Consider the following 18,173-nt stretch of genomic DNA (forward strand, 5'->3'; position numbering starts at 1 on the left):
GGTGTAGTTGATATGATATGTCTCTTTAGATAGACAGATTTCTGGTTGGAGATACAATAAATATCACATTTATTCCACCCGTTGTCGAAGGGAACAACGTTCCATATAACACACTGCACTGCGTAGATACGTGTGCAATGAGTTTTTGTAAAAATGTGAAGATCCTTGTGAAATGTTAGAGTTGAAATCCCCCCCCTGCACCACACACTCAGAGGGAGTCTATTGGCAGAATTCAGCACCTCGGCAAACCTTGCACACACACACACAAAGGCAATAGAATAGCATATAACCAGCTGTTTGGATAGGTGGTGTTAGCCAGCACCTAACGGATGGCTGGCTGGCACGGCGCTCGAGGGGGTGGTGTTTGCCAGCACCACACCTTCCCAACGAAGTGTCGTCCACCCCCCCGCCAATGCCTTTGCTTACGATGTTTACACACACCAGGTACTCATTTAAGGATGAGTCGACCACAGGGAGGTCCAGGATCGGTTAAAATTTTGGCCAGGAGCGGGAATTGAACTGACATCGCCGGGTTTTTAGTTAAGTATCCAAACCATTACACCACTGCTCCCCAAACAAAACAAAGATCCCCCAGTATAGCCTTAACAGACTGTTGGGGCAAGTGCTGTTCGTGAGCACCTATGAAGTTCGGAATGGCGAGCACCACGCCAGGCCGCCTTTGTCTCCCTAGTGGAAATGTTTTTTACACATCACACTGGGTGCTCAATTGAGGCTGAATCGACCTAGCGGAGGTCCAGGTCCGGCTCAGATAAATCATCGCTGGTGTTGCCGGGTTAACCGCTACACTACCGCTCCCCACACACGCAGACACACAGATGCAGCCACGCCACGCACACAACATTTGAACCGAGCCCTGACCTTCTGCTCTCTCCCACATTCTCTACCTTTTGCAGCCGCCTGGTCATTCTACCCAGAGGCAGCTAGGGAAGGAAAGGTGAGGTTTGGGAGGTGTGGGCAGGCAGGCTTACGTAAATGAATAAATGCAGATATTATTTAAATAATAAGCCAAGAATGTGTGTGTCCCGCGCGTGATGTCACTCCACATGAGCCCCCCCCCCCCCTGGAGTGGTGTGTGAACATCACCACTGGGGAGACAAAGGCGGTCGGGCGTGGTGCTGGCCACCCACCCCCTCGTGTACCGTTCCAACCTTCATAAGTGTTCGCTAACAGCACTTGCCCCAGCAGTCTGTTTAAGCTATACGGGGGATCTTTGTTTTTGTGAGAGTGTGAGTGTTATTTTGTTTTTAAGGGTTTAACGATCCCCCCCCAACACCCCTAACTCCCCTTGCCTTACGAATGGTGGGGATTCAGGGTCACCATTCAATTCCAGAATCAATTATCTTGTTAACGCTGCGTTGAATGCAGCGTCCTCTAGTGGCTGCACAGGTCACGAGAACCCCATTGCATATAACGCATACAAATTGTCAGTTGGATTAACTATAGTTCAATAATGGTGCTGTTGATTCTTCTCCATAGAAGAAGTGTAGGGTTTGCAATAGGCTGTTTGACAGCAGGCAATTATGTGTATATTTTTTTACTTGTATTTGTTATTTAAATTTTAAGTTGTTTAAGAATAGCGAAATCACTTAGCGGAGGTGTTTTCAAGTGCCGCCGTTCAGGTGAGTCAACATTCACGGACGTTGGTTGGACACACGGATGGGCACAGATGGCTTGATACATGTTTAATATGCAGTGTGTACCGAATGGGACCTTTTTTGGCAGTATCAGAGTATGAAAAAATAAGAATAAGTTTTACCCTTTCTGGCAATAAAACAGGAGGTGTTAAGATGTTCAAACACCAAACAGAAACCTTTTGCAAGTTTTTGGAACCCTCTTCTTGGTTCGGAATGACATTCAGACGCTGTCTTTACGACAGAACTGTTCTTCACCTGAGGACGGCTGCTTGCGTTGTAGCCGAAACGTCGTGAGAATTATTTTATTATGTTTTATTTTTATTATTTCCCTTCTACGTGAGTTTACCGAAAGAACCAAGAAGATGAATCCCTGCAGTCACGAAAGCTTTAAATCGAAATTTTTGGAACCCATTACACAAGGAATCATGTCTGCATTAACCACACGCACTTGTGGTGTGCACCGTTTAACACGCAGGCTTTTTCTGGGGTTTGCCAAAATTCTGGAAAACCGTCTGATGAAGCTGGTTGTAATCACCAGCGGAACGTCTTGCTGAAATGTTGTGGGCTTATTCTCCAACATACCAGTATGCGCAAGTAGTAACTAATTGGATGTGTCGGGTGGTGGCGGGTTAACGACACATTTATATTTAAAAAATGAAATTAAAATGAATAAAAATAAAAACAATAAAATCACTGATTTTATTGTTTTTATTTTTATTCATTTTAATTTCATTTTTTACCTACGTGACTTTACCGAAAAAACCTAAGAATATGACTCACTCACGTTGTCTGGCGTACAGGCAGCCCGGCAGCCCGTGCCTTTGCTGAATACGTTCACTTGGCTCCGAGAAACGCACACGGCATGTGACCTCGTCTCACTTATGTCTGAAAGATTTCCGTCTCCAGTTAATACCTATGCTCTCTCTCTCTCGTAACATTAAGTTAATAATTGGGCGTTTTATAAAGAGTATAATTGGAGCCGTTTGTTGCCAGGATAACAAAACAAACTCCTTCATGGAAAGTTTTGTAATAGTTAAATACAGTTGCATTTCAGTTGGGTAATACATGAAGTGATTAACTATGTGCTTGAAGTAAATACAAAGTCGTGTCAACCTACGCAAGTCATGGACATCAGTGTAAGGTACACGCGACCACTATATAGGATCATTCTTATCCGCGGCTCTTATACACGACTCCCATTATCTGCGGCAGCTATATGGCCCACGGAAACTCCTATTATATGTGGCCCTATTCTTCCTATTAACCGATATTATGCACGACTTTTTCCACTAGTCTTTGAGGAATGGCATCCTATTATCTGTGATTTTTTAAGTTAAGAGGAGTCACGTTCCAAATATCCTCAACGGTTTATATTCGGATGAAGTAAAGATGCGGATAAGAGGATCCGTGATATTGGTCCCCCCACATTACGGTTTACAAGATAAATGATGTACTATTAGTACGGTAGGAGTAAATTGCTGTTTTATTATCTGGAGTGGGACTTGAAGGTTGTAAGAGATGAGAAATTCCTAAAGATTTTGCATTCAATTTATACAATCCCAGCCTGGAAGATTCCCGCATGCACAGGGGTTACGATTCTTCATTTGGTGAATTCCATATAAAATCACCAAGCAACTTAATAGGATCCTAACAGGAATTCTGCAATTTAATATAATTGGTTTCTATTGTGAATCTTGCTTGAATAAACTTGGGCTTGGCATCGCTAAGCATTGCTGATTCCAACTGGCCAGAATGGCGATTCTGGCTGATTTCAGGTGGCTCGAATTGACACTGAAAGACACTGTTAGGGCCTAGAGCATAGAAACGCTCTGATTCCACCTCAACTCTAGAAAGGAGGGAACATAGGGACTGAATGGTCATTTGAGGGCCATTCTAAGTACACAGCCTTGCCCATGTCAATGCTGGAACTAATGGTCAATGCTGATGACAGCCAACGGGTATCAACCAGAATCACCATTGAAATATAATGCAGAGGCATCAGGCGTATGTTTTAGTGGTACTTTTCACTAGGCCTGGCCAGGTCCCACAGACCCTCGCATGTTATCTGAATGCCACGCTGGAATCAGGGTGGAATCAGGCCGGAATTAGGCCAAGTCTGCACACAAGATATTTGCGATACACTTGAATGGTAATTCTGGGTAACGGAAAACTGGAATCGGGGTTGATTCCATTGTTATGGCTACTCCCTATGTAAAAAAGGTTTGATGGTGATTCTTACCAGGTCGGCCATTTCCTTGGCCCCTGCCTTATTGCCCGCATGCTACATGAGGTTCCACACAGCCTGGTTTCATCATGATTCCACGATTCTGCATGTCACATAATCCCATCGGGAATTATGTGATTCCGGAAATTTAATTGCAGTCTTAGGCCAGGATTTGTGTACATCATATGATGTTAATTTTAAAAGTAAAAATGCAGCAATGTAGTATATACAGAACTGTATAAAATCTACTGCCAAGGTATGCATGCACTCTCCTATCTTGTTACATATGGATAAGTTAAATGCATTTAAAATCAAAATCTAGTCCCGTAATTTCACCAGACATATATATGGCAGTCACATTGTGCTCGTCTGTACATACACTGGTGTGGCATCAGTAGTTGCTGGTGCTGAGATAGTGCCACCCAATTTAAATATTTCCGGGGATGCGGTTGGACGTGTGTTTTGTTGGTGCAGCGAAGCAGCAAAGCCTCCGTGCTCTTGGCAGAGAGAGAGCATGTTGTGGCGTACCTCTGCCTTCCGACCCGTTTGGTTTGTTCGGGCTCACGCACTCGGACGCGTCGCTTCGTAACCTCCTTGAGGGCACGACTGAAGAAATGCAGTCGGGCCCGCCCAAGGCACGGCCTGCAAATACAGGTCAGAAGCTTGAGATTTTAGCACACACACACGTGCACACGCTCTTTCAACTGGCACTCTAAATACCTTTGACAAGCATAGCCAAGCTAAGGGAGTTTGGGACGCAATGTTAAGCCATCTGGGAGGCTGCACCATAGTGTTTGGTAAAGGCAAAAGTGAATGTGCTCATTGTGTTTTTCTTTATTCATGGCTTGGAACATTTGTCAATGAACTGATTTTGTCCTACTGCAATTTTGTGTGCCGCACCATTAGCACACCGTCCAAAACAACTGTTTTGTTTAGCCAACGTGTCTTGTTACGTAAATGAGCTTATATTCAGATAAGAAATGGTACTGAATATGAAAAACACAGCATTATTTATGTAACACACAACCCTCGTCTGTGTCTCAGGGTAGATTTGGTTAGTGTAGCTATGTTAATAAGACTATGTGTGTATGGGACAAAACATACTCCTTAGCTGCTCAAAACACACTCCTGGCTCTCGCATAAACTGCATTGCGACGTCATGTCTGTTGAAGGCGAACGATACAGCAATCTATTCCTCTCGACGAGCTCTACACGATGTGCTAATCAAAGTTTCAAAGTTTTGTTTATGACTACGGAAATTTTGGCAACGAAGAACGAGAGGATTGATTTCCGGTGGGTCGCGGCGTTTATGTGTGCGCGTTGGGACGGAGTCGCCAAAAATGGATAAATTAATTACGATTTGGACTACCGTTTATTCTGGACCCCGGGGTCCCGCCATAAGGTTCAAATACTAAAATTCATTACGTTTCTGTTCTTAATTTTATGAAACTTTCCTTTTGTTACCAGACTTTCCGCAGTTCAAATATGTGAATGATGAGAAGCCCCTTCAACGTAGAAAGATGCGGATTCAATGTACAATGCACATCTTGGCATTGTTGGCCACAGCATGGCCACACATGCAGTTATTTTGAGCTGGTGATCAGCATAAGGCTGAGCGCTTTTGTACTTGCAATGTACATCTCTAATGTGTTCTTAAATCTGAACTCTCATATTTATGCTGACACACTACGATTCCTTCACGTGAAATATGTTGAAAACAAATGTTTTGTTCTAACAATACACCTCAGTGCATCCCACACCAAATATCTGTTTCCTTTCCCAGAAAATCAAGAATAGAATTTATTTTTTCCAAAATGTTTTGGCCATTTGTTTGTTATTCCGTAAATATGTCATTACAATTTATTTTAACCGTTTTTAAAATGTATGGGTGATAATGCTGTAACTAAGAACACTGCCAGCAGAACGAGAGCCATGTGCAGCCGTCTGGAATGCTCTTCCTTCCGATATTAGGGAACCATTGGAGCTATGCACTTTTAAATCATCTCGATTGAAAACTCATTTCTTGAGGACTGCTTTTTCTGTTTATTGTCTTTCGTCTTTCCCCCGCACCTCCAATTATCACGGTAGGCTAGGTACAGTGCAAAAGAAGTTCGACATACATATTGAGACAGAGCATGTAAAAATAATAATTATCCGTTTGCAATTTTACCACTTATGTATCTCTGCACTTTTGGAATGCATGCAACGTGTGAAGAACTTCCTATAAGCAGAGCCACATAATTAACACAATTACATTGTTTTCTTCCTCTAAACAAAACACAAAGTTAACTATTTGTTTAGTGCTATGTATTTTTTTAATTAAGTTAGTTTCTTTTTACCTCACATATTTCGTAACAAAGTAAGTTTTGAATAAGGAAAAAAACTTTAATAACAAAAGTCTTGAATTTCCCTAGAGTATGGTTTCCCTAGAGAGTTGGGTTATAACTCTATTTGTTTCAGACAAATATGTATAAACGTATTGATGCTCCACTCATGTTTCTTGTTTTCCTGCGCCGAGCTGATATTGATATCCCATTTAGTGTAGGCACTTTACCTTCTTCCACTCAAATTTTCATAAAATGTGTGAAAGTTTTTGCCATTGATATTTTGGTGTTAGTTTAAGAAGAAATTTGGTAATGTAACTAACTTTACTAATTTTAAATTTTAATCTCACTGCATTCGCAAAAATAATAGCAATACATTTTTATTATTTTTTATTATGTCAGTAGCATTTTATTTTCAAAAAGATTTGTTTACATATCACCATTTAAAATATCATCAAACCATTCAGACAACTGAGGTGAGTAATGTTATGATGATAACGTTGCTACAAGTGGCAAATCACTTTTTTGCATATCACAGGATACAGTTGGCCTGTGTACAGTATTACAAAATGATAATTCAAGCCTCTGCTATTCAATACAAAGCTTTTATATCCATAAATTCACTTTAATTATAAAAGAAAACTACACAGACCTCGCCAAAACCAAGGTGAAATTATAGCCTAATTGGTGCACAAGAAAGCATGACATTCATACATCAACATAAGAAAGGCAACCAGGGCATCTTGAAACAAATTCGATTCTCCGTGAATCAAATGTATGGTCTAAAATAAATGAGCGAATCACCCTTTGTTGACACTAGCTATTTAGAACAACAGATTGAAAAAGTCGTCGTCCAATCACATATGAATATGAATCTGAACCTTGAGTGATATTCAGATGAGAAAGCCAGAGCCAATTGTGTTTAGGAAGCTGGAACGCCACCGTCCGAATAATTACATAAAGAAAATCCCACAAAATGTTAAAGCCAAAGTTCCTGTTGTTGTGACTTGATGGGTTTGAAAACCTTATTGCGGCCACTGGGACATTACGTTGCATTTTGCAAGTGGATGCCTTTGGGGCATTTTAATATTTAAAACAATGATTATTTATTCATGCAGCAGTGTGGTGTGTACTGATTTTAAAGGGCAATGATGCATTTAACAGAGAACAAAATTTGTACATAATACATGGCACCACTCTTTTTTTTTGCAATAGAAATGAAGAAGCTCGGTTTATTTTTTATTGATGCAAAGAAATTGTAACGTATCCGTGGACCACCACTCAATGTTATTGCGACCCTAGTTAAGGTCACTAAAAGCAATATTCCTTCACGTGGCAACCGTAGTACGTTGTTGATCTAACAAGGACCTGAAAGCAGGTATCTCATTTATTGTTTGATGTTTAAGGCTACTTTCAATTCAATCATAGTGTTAATATAACAGCTCCGGGGCATCTTCTTTCTCGCTTTTGAACGTTATCACCGTTGGAAAGATCTGCTCAGGAGATTTGAACATCTCATTTACAGCGGTCGTTCAACCCCTTCGAAGAGATACAACGAAACGGCATTTTCATTCCGGTACCTTATATAGCCCTGCATAATCCTCTATTATTGTTGTTATTTATATCAGAAAAATATCACAGTTACACAATCTTACAATTCCCTGCTCCATGTGTTTCCCTTAAGCATATTTTTCCCACTTTTATTGTTTACATTAACGGGCTAAGTGTCTCACTAACACAGCTACCGTTGTCCCTTTTCCTCGATGTGGCGGGAGCTCTTTTTTTTCTAACAGACTATAACTGGCTGTGATGTTTCTGAGTATGTGTCTCTCTCTGTGTGTCTCTCTCTATTTGTTTGTCTCTCTGTATGTGTCTCTATGTGTGTGCCTCTCTCTCTTTGTGTCTCTCTCTGTGTGTGTCTCTCTCTCTGTCTCTCTATATGTGTGTGTCTCTCTCTGTGTGGGGGTTGTCTTCCTGTGTGTGTCTCTCTCTCTGTGTGTCTCTTTGTGTGTCTCTCTCTCTGTGTGCGTCTCTCTCCATATGTGTCGCTCTTGTTGACATGCTGGTCTCTCCTCGTAGTTGCTCTTGCGGGTTTTTTGTTGTTGCCCAGTTCTCTGACATCGACATGCTAATCTCATTCAGACGCTGTCTTTCCAACAGACCTGTTCTTCACCGGAGGACGGCTGCTTGCGTTGTGGCCGAAACGTCGTGAGAATTGTATTATTTTATTGTTTTATTTTTATTATTTTATTATCTCCCTTCTAAGTGACTTTACCGAAAGAACCAAGAAGATGCTAATCTTCTCATTGGCACAGCCCCTGGTTGCTGGAGCCGTCTCACATTGACATGCTAATCTCTTACATTTACATGCAAATTCGATCTCTAGCTCCGCCCACTCACCCTTGGGTTGAGCCCACCTCAAGCCTATATAACCTCGTGTTGCAGCAGCTCTTTCTCTTGCTGTGTTTGTCTCACCTGATGACGGTTGCTTGTGTTGCGATCGAAACGTCGTGATCTATTAATCTTCTATCTATGTGACTTTACCGAAAGAACCAAAGAGTATTGTTATGCGATTATATAATTATTTCCCCACCATAAATGTCCCCATACATGTTTTACTGCTCTCTTAGATTATGGAAAAGGTGTCAAACCCAGTGCAAATGTGTATTCGAAATAGCAGTGGATAGAGCATGAGAGAGGTATGGATTGAGATAAGCTTTGAAGAGAAAATATATGCAGAATCAAAGAGGAAATGCGATTGAGAGCGCACAAAAGGCAGAGTCTAGAAAAAACAGACGCATGAGAACCGTTTCTTTTTTTAATGGCAGGAAAGTACTCTGTGACGTTAAGTTTTTCTGTCCCATCAAGAATGTTTTCTGAAAGTTTCACTGTACTTATAAAAAAAGTCGATACATAGGCTCATTGACCTGCTGATTTTCTAAATCATGTCACACAGTATTTCATGTTCACCTTAGACCACTTGGAGTCCTTTGATAATGTCCTCGAGCATTCCAAGAATGAAGATTTGAACTACCAGACGCTTGCAATCTGCTGCTCAGAAAATATAATTTTAATCACTAGGACATCCAGGCAGTCCAGATGGCATTACAAGTGCATTCCTAAAAGGAATATGTTGCTGAAGAGTATTTACATTAAGTCATGTTCCCTACATTAGCAGAGCAGGTGCTGATATATATAATATACACACACATATATATGAATACCAGGGCTAATATGTATACATTTATATTGCTTTTTCTAGGTAGGCTAGATAGCTGCAGTGATGCTCATTTGATTTTCATTTGATTATTACACTTGGCGTGTGTGAAAAGACCCACGTTCAGAGGCAAACCGGTTTGATTTATTGGTGACCCCCAGTTATAGCACCAAGAACATCTCGAAGCTGCAAGTGGCTCCGGATCGAGATGCTGTAGGAGTTTTTCCCACTGTCTGATTAATGTTCTTCATTTACCATTCCCCCAGAGTGTAGCCCCAGCTTTTGACCAGCAAGCAATTTCCACACTGCTCTGCTCACCGACCATGAGCTCACAGAGTTGAATTGGCTCTAATCCAGTACAAACACGATTTTTTGTTAAATACTGTATATATATACATTTTATTAAATCATGATGTTCGGAAGATCAATCTTACGCGAAACATTTTACCGTAAACATGTTCCATTTTCTTTTTTTGTTGTTGCAATTTTCTCACCGAAAGCAGTTTACCTGTAAATTGTGTAAATCTTTACATTTCAATGTTGACCAATTTGTGTGTATTGAACGTGCATGGTGACTTTGGTTGCTTTTTTATACACTTGGTCTGGGAAACTTAAAGTTGCGTGATGATGAATCACAGATAGGGAAAGGGGTTTGAGAACCACTAACTCAACAGGGAATAAAGCAACAATAGACAGCCAGACAGCATGGCACACTTTCTCTTGCGATAGTCACATAAGTCAAATGAGGCGTTGGAGGTAACCGGAAAGTAGAGATGGTTGTCAGCACTGGCTGTCAATCACAACGGGGTGAAGATATTGAGCGAGCGGCACGATTTGGCCCTTTGGAGATGCATATCCACGAGCACCGTCAACCTCACAAGAGAAGAGGGTTTCTCTGCAAGGTTAATTGCACGGTTATGATTCGTCAGACTTTAAAAAAAGTTACATCATATACAATAAAAACATTTTTATATTGTGCTCCTCATGCAGAGCATCCTAGGGTTCCTTACAATATACGTGCGTGCACTCTATAATTGCTCCGTTTATTTCATATGTTTTGGAATGTATTGTATTTCCCAAAAATTGCACAACTCAAATGCACGAATCCTATGTTTTCCCCCACTGTTCATTGACCTCTTTTAAGTGTAATACGTTAGTAATGAATATTAATAACTGTAACAGTACGGGCATATAAACAGCCATTAATGTCACGCAAAGATGACTGTAATCAGCTCCCCAGATGTTGAATGTGTGAATAGGTAGCATTTACAATGTTTAACGTATATTGAAACTCAGCTTATCCATGTGTTGTGCCAAATCCATTTAATTCAATGTAGCCTGAAGTGATTCTGTGCTCACTGTTGAAATAGGTAAATTGTTTGTGACATGCAGAACACTGAAGCTCAAGGTGCGTCTCCCACCAGTTTTTCACACGGTGAAAGTTGCTCATCATCACTACCTTGTTGAACATTAAGAAATTATTAATTTTGTGGCGCGGATCATTATCTTTTGGAGCTGGAAATGACATTTCCCCATTAATGTTAAGCTATCCTTGAGTAAGCACATCCTTACACTCGCTGGATAGGGTTTTTTTCCCATGAACACTTTCAGAGTCAAGAAGCACTCACCTAAATTTCGATTTAAAGCTTTCGTGACTGCAGGGATTCATCTTCTTGGTTCTTTTGGTGAAGTCACGTAGAAGGGAAATAATAAAATAATAAAAATAAAACATAATAAAATAATTCTCAGGGAAGACAGACCTGTTCTTCACCTTCCCGACAGACCTGTTCTTCACCTGAGGACGGCTGCTTGCATTGTGGCCGAAACGTCGTGAGAATTATTTTATTATGTTTTATTTTTATTATTTTATTATTTCCCTTCTACGTGACTTTACCGAAAGAACCAAGAAGAAGAAGCACTCACCTGTTTGCTCCCCTTCAGAGCATTGATCTCCACGTCGTGTCAGGCGGGCTGCCGGCACAACCGCTGACTATAAATTGTTTCTTGCTAATCTGCTCAAAGCCAGGTTTAAACCATTCAAGGACAGCACAGAGTCAAGACGTGAAACCCATTGACCTCAGTTTGAAATGTAAAAGTCTGTTAAAGGCCCATTTACAACATTTTAAATATATATGCGACCCTTAAATTAGCACGCCAGAGGCGAAAAGGCAAAAGCATTAACACGTTAACATAGTTAAAGCACATTTGTGCTTGTTTATAAATACATACGAGCCTATCGCAAGTTTTAAACACTCTACTTAAATAAAACAATCAGATTTGCTCGTACTTTATACCATTGTACATGTAGTACTTCATTAATACTGTTATTGAAAAAGAAAATAGAGCACATACTGAATCAAAGTGTGCAAGGAACACAATTGTATTTGGCATTTGTTACGTTGGAAAAAAAACTCTGATGGTTGCCGCATTGACTGTGCTCTCGCTTCTTCTTCCAGAAGAAAGGTCGCAGCAAAATTTGCCGAAAAGAGCCTCTCTGAAGCCTGCAAGGTCACCACCAGCTGTTGCCCAGCACCAGCCGGAGAAAGGTTTTGAAGGTGAATGTCTATTCCTTGTACAGCTTCATTACTGTAAATGCATTTTGTTGCTGTGATGCTCTTTAGTTACAAATAATACTGGCGATTCATTTGTAGATACCCATTGGTTTATAATGACCTTCTTTGCTTTCTTCTCAAGAGGCAACAAAGGAATTGTGAAATTGATGGCTCCGTATCTTACCAGGGAGAATGTTACAAGATTTAATGAATGCATTGAGATTGGTTGTTGGCATGTAGAGGCGTAGACATAAAATGCAGTTTTCTCTGTGCTGTAACTTTTCCCTGTTATTTTAGTAGGGTATCTATACATGGATCACGCCGTATATTTTGCATGGGTCTTGTGAATGAGTGGAAATTCGACTGCATAACAAACAATACAAGAAAGGATGCACTCTTAATTTAATTTGTACCACAAGGTATGCATTACTTCCTAAAGTCTAACGTATTGCAACACGCAATTAATACACAAAATGTATGCTTTGTCTAGAATGAATTTGATATGTACATGACAATATTTGTAATAATATTGCAGAGGCAGCAATAAAATGTTCATGGGTGCAATATCATTTCATTGAAGTCGCGCATATTTAGGTACTCGGAATCCAGAGTTTGTGAGAACCTACGTTGTTGTCATCATCGAGTTCGCTTCACACTTTCTAGATTTTTTAATTCATATATTGGACAAGATGAGGTAATTTACATAATCCGTGGATGGTTCAGAAACAAAAATCCAAACCGGCATCCATAATAACCTAAAGCAATAACCACCGCTATATTACGTATCATGTACAGTTTGCACAGCATATTCTCATGCATGCAAGTTTCTTGGCAAATAATATAATAATTACGGTCAACTTGTCAATACACTGCTCAGCGAAGGCCTCGCCATGGCGTGTCGACCACGGGAGGGATTTGATCGTCCTTCACCATGCCGATTAGTGCGTGTTTGTGAAGTTCGGATGGTGCCCAGACCCCGTTCAGATATCACTTAGCACTGACGTTGACCTCAGCTGAGAATCCAACTCGGGTCACTTGCTTTATAGCGCAGTGAGCCAACCACTGTGCCACTACTCCGCCCCATTGAATAATATATATGTGTACCAAGGAGAAAAGAATTCCTGCTTTAACATTCTATTTATTTCCTGGCGGTTGTTGGTCTAGCTGTAGGCAGACGGATAGCACGTGGTAGCATGGCATGCTCTGATGCTGAGCAGTGTTGGCTGTATTATTGTGTCAGTGTACCATCCCATTGTGATCGCCTGATTATAATTCCCCACCTCTCCCATCTTCAACTAATTTTACTTGACACCAAGCAATCCATAGCAATTAGAATGTACCATAATTGTCCTACAAACAATTATGAAATTGGTTGGATGCAATGGTACATTAACTTGAAATAAACTGCTGGCATGTCACTGGTAAACATAATAGATGCAGATGTTTTGCTTAGGTACTATGTACAAATAAACAATATATAGGCGTGGTCATTTCATTAGCATGAGATACAAAAATGGAAATATTTTAATATTAGTAATTACCATTTAATTTCAGTTTTAATTATGTGTAGATCACGTAAAACACTGACTTATTCTACGATCAAAATCATAAACTGAGCAATATTGGGACCTGTAATTCACATAGCAGGCTCGTGAGTGAAGTATATCATGTACATTCGCTTTAGTATATGGTCTTCCATTTACTCTACACTATTAACCAGATTCTGGAAACTACAAATAAGTACTGCATACCTTTATTCCTGGCTATTACCAAATATGAATCAGCATTTGATGCAATGGATACGGCAGGAGTCATCCAAGCCAAGGTCTTACAAATAAAATATATTTTTAGGAACTCTACAAATAATTTAAAAAAAACAAGGAAGCACTGCAATGAGATTGCATAAAGAGAGCTGTATAATTGAAATAAGGATATTCAGAGACATATGATATTTTATAAGAACTGGTTTGAAGAATTAAAGGCAGATACACGAATGGAGAGACTGTTAGCCATCTCAGATTTGCTGATGTAAATCAATCATAACAAAAGAGATAATTGAAGGGCATAACAAATAATGCTGCAAGTTTGGACTCGACAAATATGAGCAAAAACAAAAAGATGTTTGCTAAAGAAATAAAAGTAATCGTTGCAGGGACACAAGTAGAAAATAATAGAGTATTTACAGCTGGGGCAGTTGTTAAAGTGTATTGGGATGAAAAGTATGAAATCGAGGTGAATATAAGAGCAGGATTGATCACTTTTGGAGGAAAATGTTTTGATCATAAAAATTACCATACCAGTACTGTGCACGAAGACGAAACTTTTCAATAATTGTATAATCACAGATATGACACGAATGAGAAACAAGGGCACAAACAAATAAAATAGAAAAGAAACGTACAAAGAAGGGATGGAGAGTTGTATGCCCGAAGTAAAATTTGAATGATACTGACAAAAACAGTGATATCATATTCAGTGCTAAACTAAATCCATTTTATTTTACCATGTAAAGCCGACTGAGCTATTAGCCCTTTTACAGATGTGACCTGTCCACACATGATAGCTCATCGAAGTGGCTTATATCACGCGTGGCAATTTATAGCAGCAGCCAAATAATATAAGTGCTTGTTTTCTAAACGTAGAGGGCAAAATTAGAGGATCCTGGGAAAAACCCACGTGACCACAGGGAGAGAGAACACGCAGACTCCAAATATACAGGTCTCGTCAAAGTCTGGATCGAACCCATGACCTGCATATCAGGGGAAAGAGATAACGTCTCACCACCGAAATTAAGTGGGCTTTGGCAGGATACATTGTTCAAAAGGAATGATGCCCAATGGATGAGACTGGAGATGGAATGGCAACTTAAGCAGAATATACGTTTGCGAGGATGGCTAGCATGGAGCGATGAGATCAGTTCATTTGCAGGAGTGAATCGATTGCAGCATTACAGGACCATGTGTGATGGCGATGGCATGAGCAAGTTTTCATCCAGCAGTCAATACGGAATGGCTGATGACGATGCCATTCTCTGTGCACTGGTATTACAGGAGAATCACTCAGTTCATTTTACCTTTTGTTGAAAAATTGTATGCGAGCATGTTCCCATTTTTTTAATCTTTTGGATGAAAGACAGAGATATATATATACACACACATGCACACAGCATAATGTGTGCATTCTTCGTTGGTGGCATGTACAACAACATTGACAGTGTTGAATTTCCCGAGGTTGCCGACTTGATAGCAAAACCCTCATCTACAGTTAACATCATGTCTTAACCATGACATGCATCATTTCTCTCTTATTTAATTATACACCGGCATATGTTTAAGCATGCTAGAGTTGTTGGTAATATTTTGAGGATGCTTAAATATGCAGCGTGAAGATGAATCATATTATCAGTCGTACACAGGATGTGTTTGTTACCTACGTGACTTTACCGAAAGAACCAAAGAGTAAGTAAATTGTAGATTTTTTTCTATATTTGTTTAAAATCTCTTTAATTCGCTATAAGAATTTCATAAATGCATTCAGTTATTAAAATTATATTGAGTTTAACATGGTGATAGCCTATATGACCTCTACACGTTTGAAATATTGTAACTTTGTATATGAGTGCGTTTGCCATTTTCAAACGCATACATTATAGACGTGTTGGCACCATGGCCGATGTTGATTTCTCATCCACACTGTAATCAATCCACAATTGTTTTCTTTAAAAGTAATTGAAGAGTTTGTCCGGGAGGATACTTTTTAGATGAGAAAAGATCACCTTGTCGCGTATCTTTCGCAGCAAAGCCATCAAGAGGTGCATGCCAAGCTGGGTTGTAAGGTTACAATGACGCTGGTATTTCAATCCGGCGAAAAAAAGGGCCTCAAACATCCTTGCGATAATCCCACACTCATGAAATATCACTTAGCAGGCCAAACGATACTCATAAAAAATACAACTCACTACAACAACAACAACCCAAAGCTAGTTTGTTGTTGACAAAATAAATATCCATTCGTGGCTTTCTCACCAACGGCTCCCTCCTCACCCACCTCAAGTCCCCCGCCTCAAGCGTCCAGCTTCGAGGGTTTTGTGCCGTGTTTTTTTTTATTCTTTATATCTTCGGTTACGAAATTACAGAAAAAAGGGCAAATTGAATGCTAAAAATGGTAACGGGTGCAATGGGTTATGAAACCCCCCGGGGACACAAGGGGGGGGGGGCGAGCTGTCGGCGAACTCGGCGGGCCTGCGCTCAAAAGCATCAGCTCACAACCACATTCAGAAACGAGTCCTGAAATTGGTTCATATACGCAGGGTGGTGCTCTCCATTGCCTGAGTCAGCCTGAAATGTTGGACCCAACGCTGTGCTCAGCCTGGGGGGGGGAGTGCGGCTTGCTGAGCGAAACCGTGAGTCATCGGTCCCTCGTGTGCCGTCGGAGACCATGGAAACGGGGCTCTCGGCAACCCGGAGCATGCCCCGAAAGGACAACTTTATTATAAACACTGCAGTGGCATGTTTAGCACCAAGTGGCTTCGAATAAGACTACGGGGAGCGTGTGATATAACATTAGGATCTTATGTAAAACAGCAGTGATGGTTTTTGTATGGTGGTCATTTTACAATTGCCTTTCTGTGTACTGTGAATAATCTTCCATTGTTTTAATTCCTCTCTCTGCTGCAAAAATGTTGTTATTTTCAAATCAGAAATGCGTCAAGGTAGAATGGAGGCATACAATGCATGTGAAGTGCATTTGCATGAAATAATTGTGAGGTTTTAACATATAAATATATTCTATTGGATGCTCGGCATGTCATGTGTGTTCGGCTACAGGATGTTATAAGCTTGGCTGATGTATATTTTAGCAATTGCATGTATATTTAAGATAGTGTTCTGCATGATTGATTTTTTTTTCAGCAACGGGACCATATGTTTAGGTGTCATTACGTCCACGGATGGCATTTGTTTATTCGCTCCAAGCGTAAAACTAACCACGAATTTGCGGAACACTTAGAGAAAACAATAACTCATCGGAAACGGCACAACAAATTGCTTGCAAGCTACCATTCGCCCACTGGTCTCCACTTTGCATTTGCATTCCGTGCCTTGACTACGGCAACCTGGGGACACGTTCAGTGCAGAGGTCTCCTGAGCGAGCGCTATTACGACTGATAATGAATGCCAGCCATGAGCACTGTTTTCAGCTTGCCCCCCCACCTCCCTCTCCCATTGCAGTTGGCGCCCACTCGTACTGAGTGTCGGCTGTCACCCATGCTTGCCCGCCTGTTGGCTGCCGTGCAGATTTGCACAGTCCTGCTTGGGTGTACAATGTTCATTGGCCATTAATGTACGCCTCCGTAGCGTGGCATTGACAAATTACACGGCAGGTGAAGGTTGATTCCTTGCACATTTGGAAATTGTATTCCACTCGTAATTTTCCCACAAGTTACGTGTAAGTCACTGTAAGTAACTGTTTAGTGTACAATGTGATATGTTTACTGTTAGAGCTTACTAGGGCATAAGGCAGTCATTTAACAATTAAACTCAGCAAGATCTGTAACATCTACCCATGAGCCAGTAGACTAAATGACCCTCCACTAGGGTGACAATTATTTAAATAGAGCACAGAGTAGCACCCCATCAAAACCCTGGAGTACAGTGGTCAGCATGAAAGTAAGATAAATTAGAAGACACTAATTGATTGAAGAAGGAAGTTTTAGATATAGTGTTAATTATACGCAATAACTGCAGACCATTTTTAAATATAGTTCAAAGGAATTACATATGCTTAAATTCTACCTTCAATAATTTTGTTTTGTCACTGGTCTCTTGGCATTTTGGGAATTTGGGCCTCTGATAAAAAAAAAACCCCATAGATAATTATATTAACATAATCTAAAGGGTGACTGTAAAACATAGTACTGTGTACAATTTCAGCAAGTGTCTTGTACTGTTCCACATTAGTAACGTGTTGCTTTGTGCTTTTTACCACGGCGTTTTGCAGATGCGTCTGCCAACCAGGACCCAACGCACGACCACTTTGCGGGCATGAAGACACCCGGGCAGCAGCAGCTCATCACGTTGCAGGAGCAGGTGAAGGCTGGCTTGATCTCCATCGACGATGCGGTCATTCGCTTCAAGGCGAATCAGATCGACGAGAAGCGCCGCATGGCCTCTTTCAAGTTCCATGAGGTGTGAGCATGGCCAC

General features: G+C 40.6%; 1 protein-coding gene across 5 annotated transcripts in view; it reads left to right on the forward strand.

Moving 5' to 3' along the window:
- LOC144934163 (phosphoinositide 3-kinase adapter protein 1-like) overlaps window positions 1-18,173 on the forward strand; it is a 168,655-nt gene that overhangs the window by 126,864 nt on the left and 23,618 nt on the right. For 2 of the 5 annotated variants that reach the window (XM_078859678.1, XM_078859679.1), the window contains exons 10-12: window positions 4,354-4,533; window positions 11,877-11,975; window positions 17,970-18,157. In XM_078859678.1, the coding sequence (XP_078715804.1) occupies window positions 4,354-4,533; window positions 11,877-11,975; window positions 17,970-18,157 (467 nt within the window). The remainder of the gene's footprint in view (window positions 1-4,353; window positions 4,534-11,876; window positions 11,976-17,969; window positions 18,158-18,173) is intronic. The other 3 variants (XM_078859680.1, XM_078859682.1, XM_078859683.1) reach the window with 3 other exon arrangements.

Source organism: Lampetra fluviatilis, chromosome 9 (genome assembly GCF_964198595.1).
Source record: "Lampetra fluviatilis chromosome 9, kcLamFluv1.1, whole genome shotgun sequence".
In the NCBI taxonomy this organism is placed as follows: domain Eukaryota; kingdom Metazoa; phylum Chordata; class Hyperoartia; order Petromyzontiformes; family Petromyzontidae; genus Lampetra; species Lampetra fluviatilis.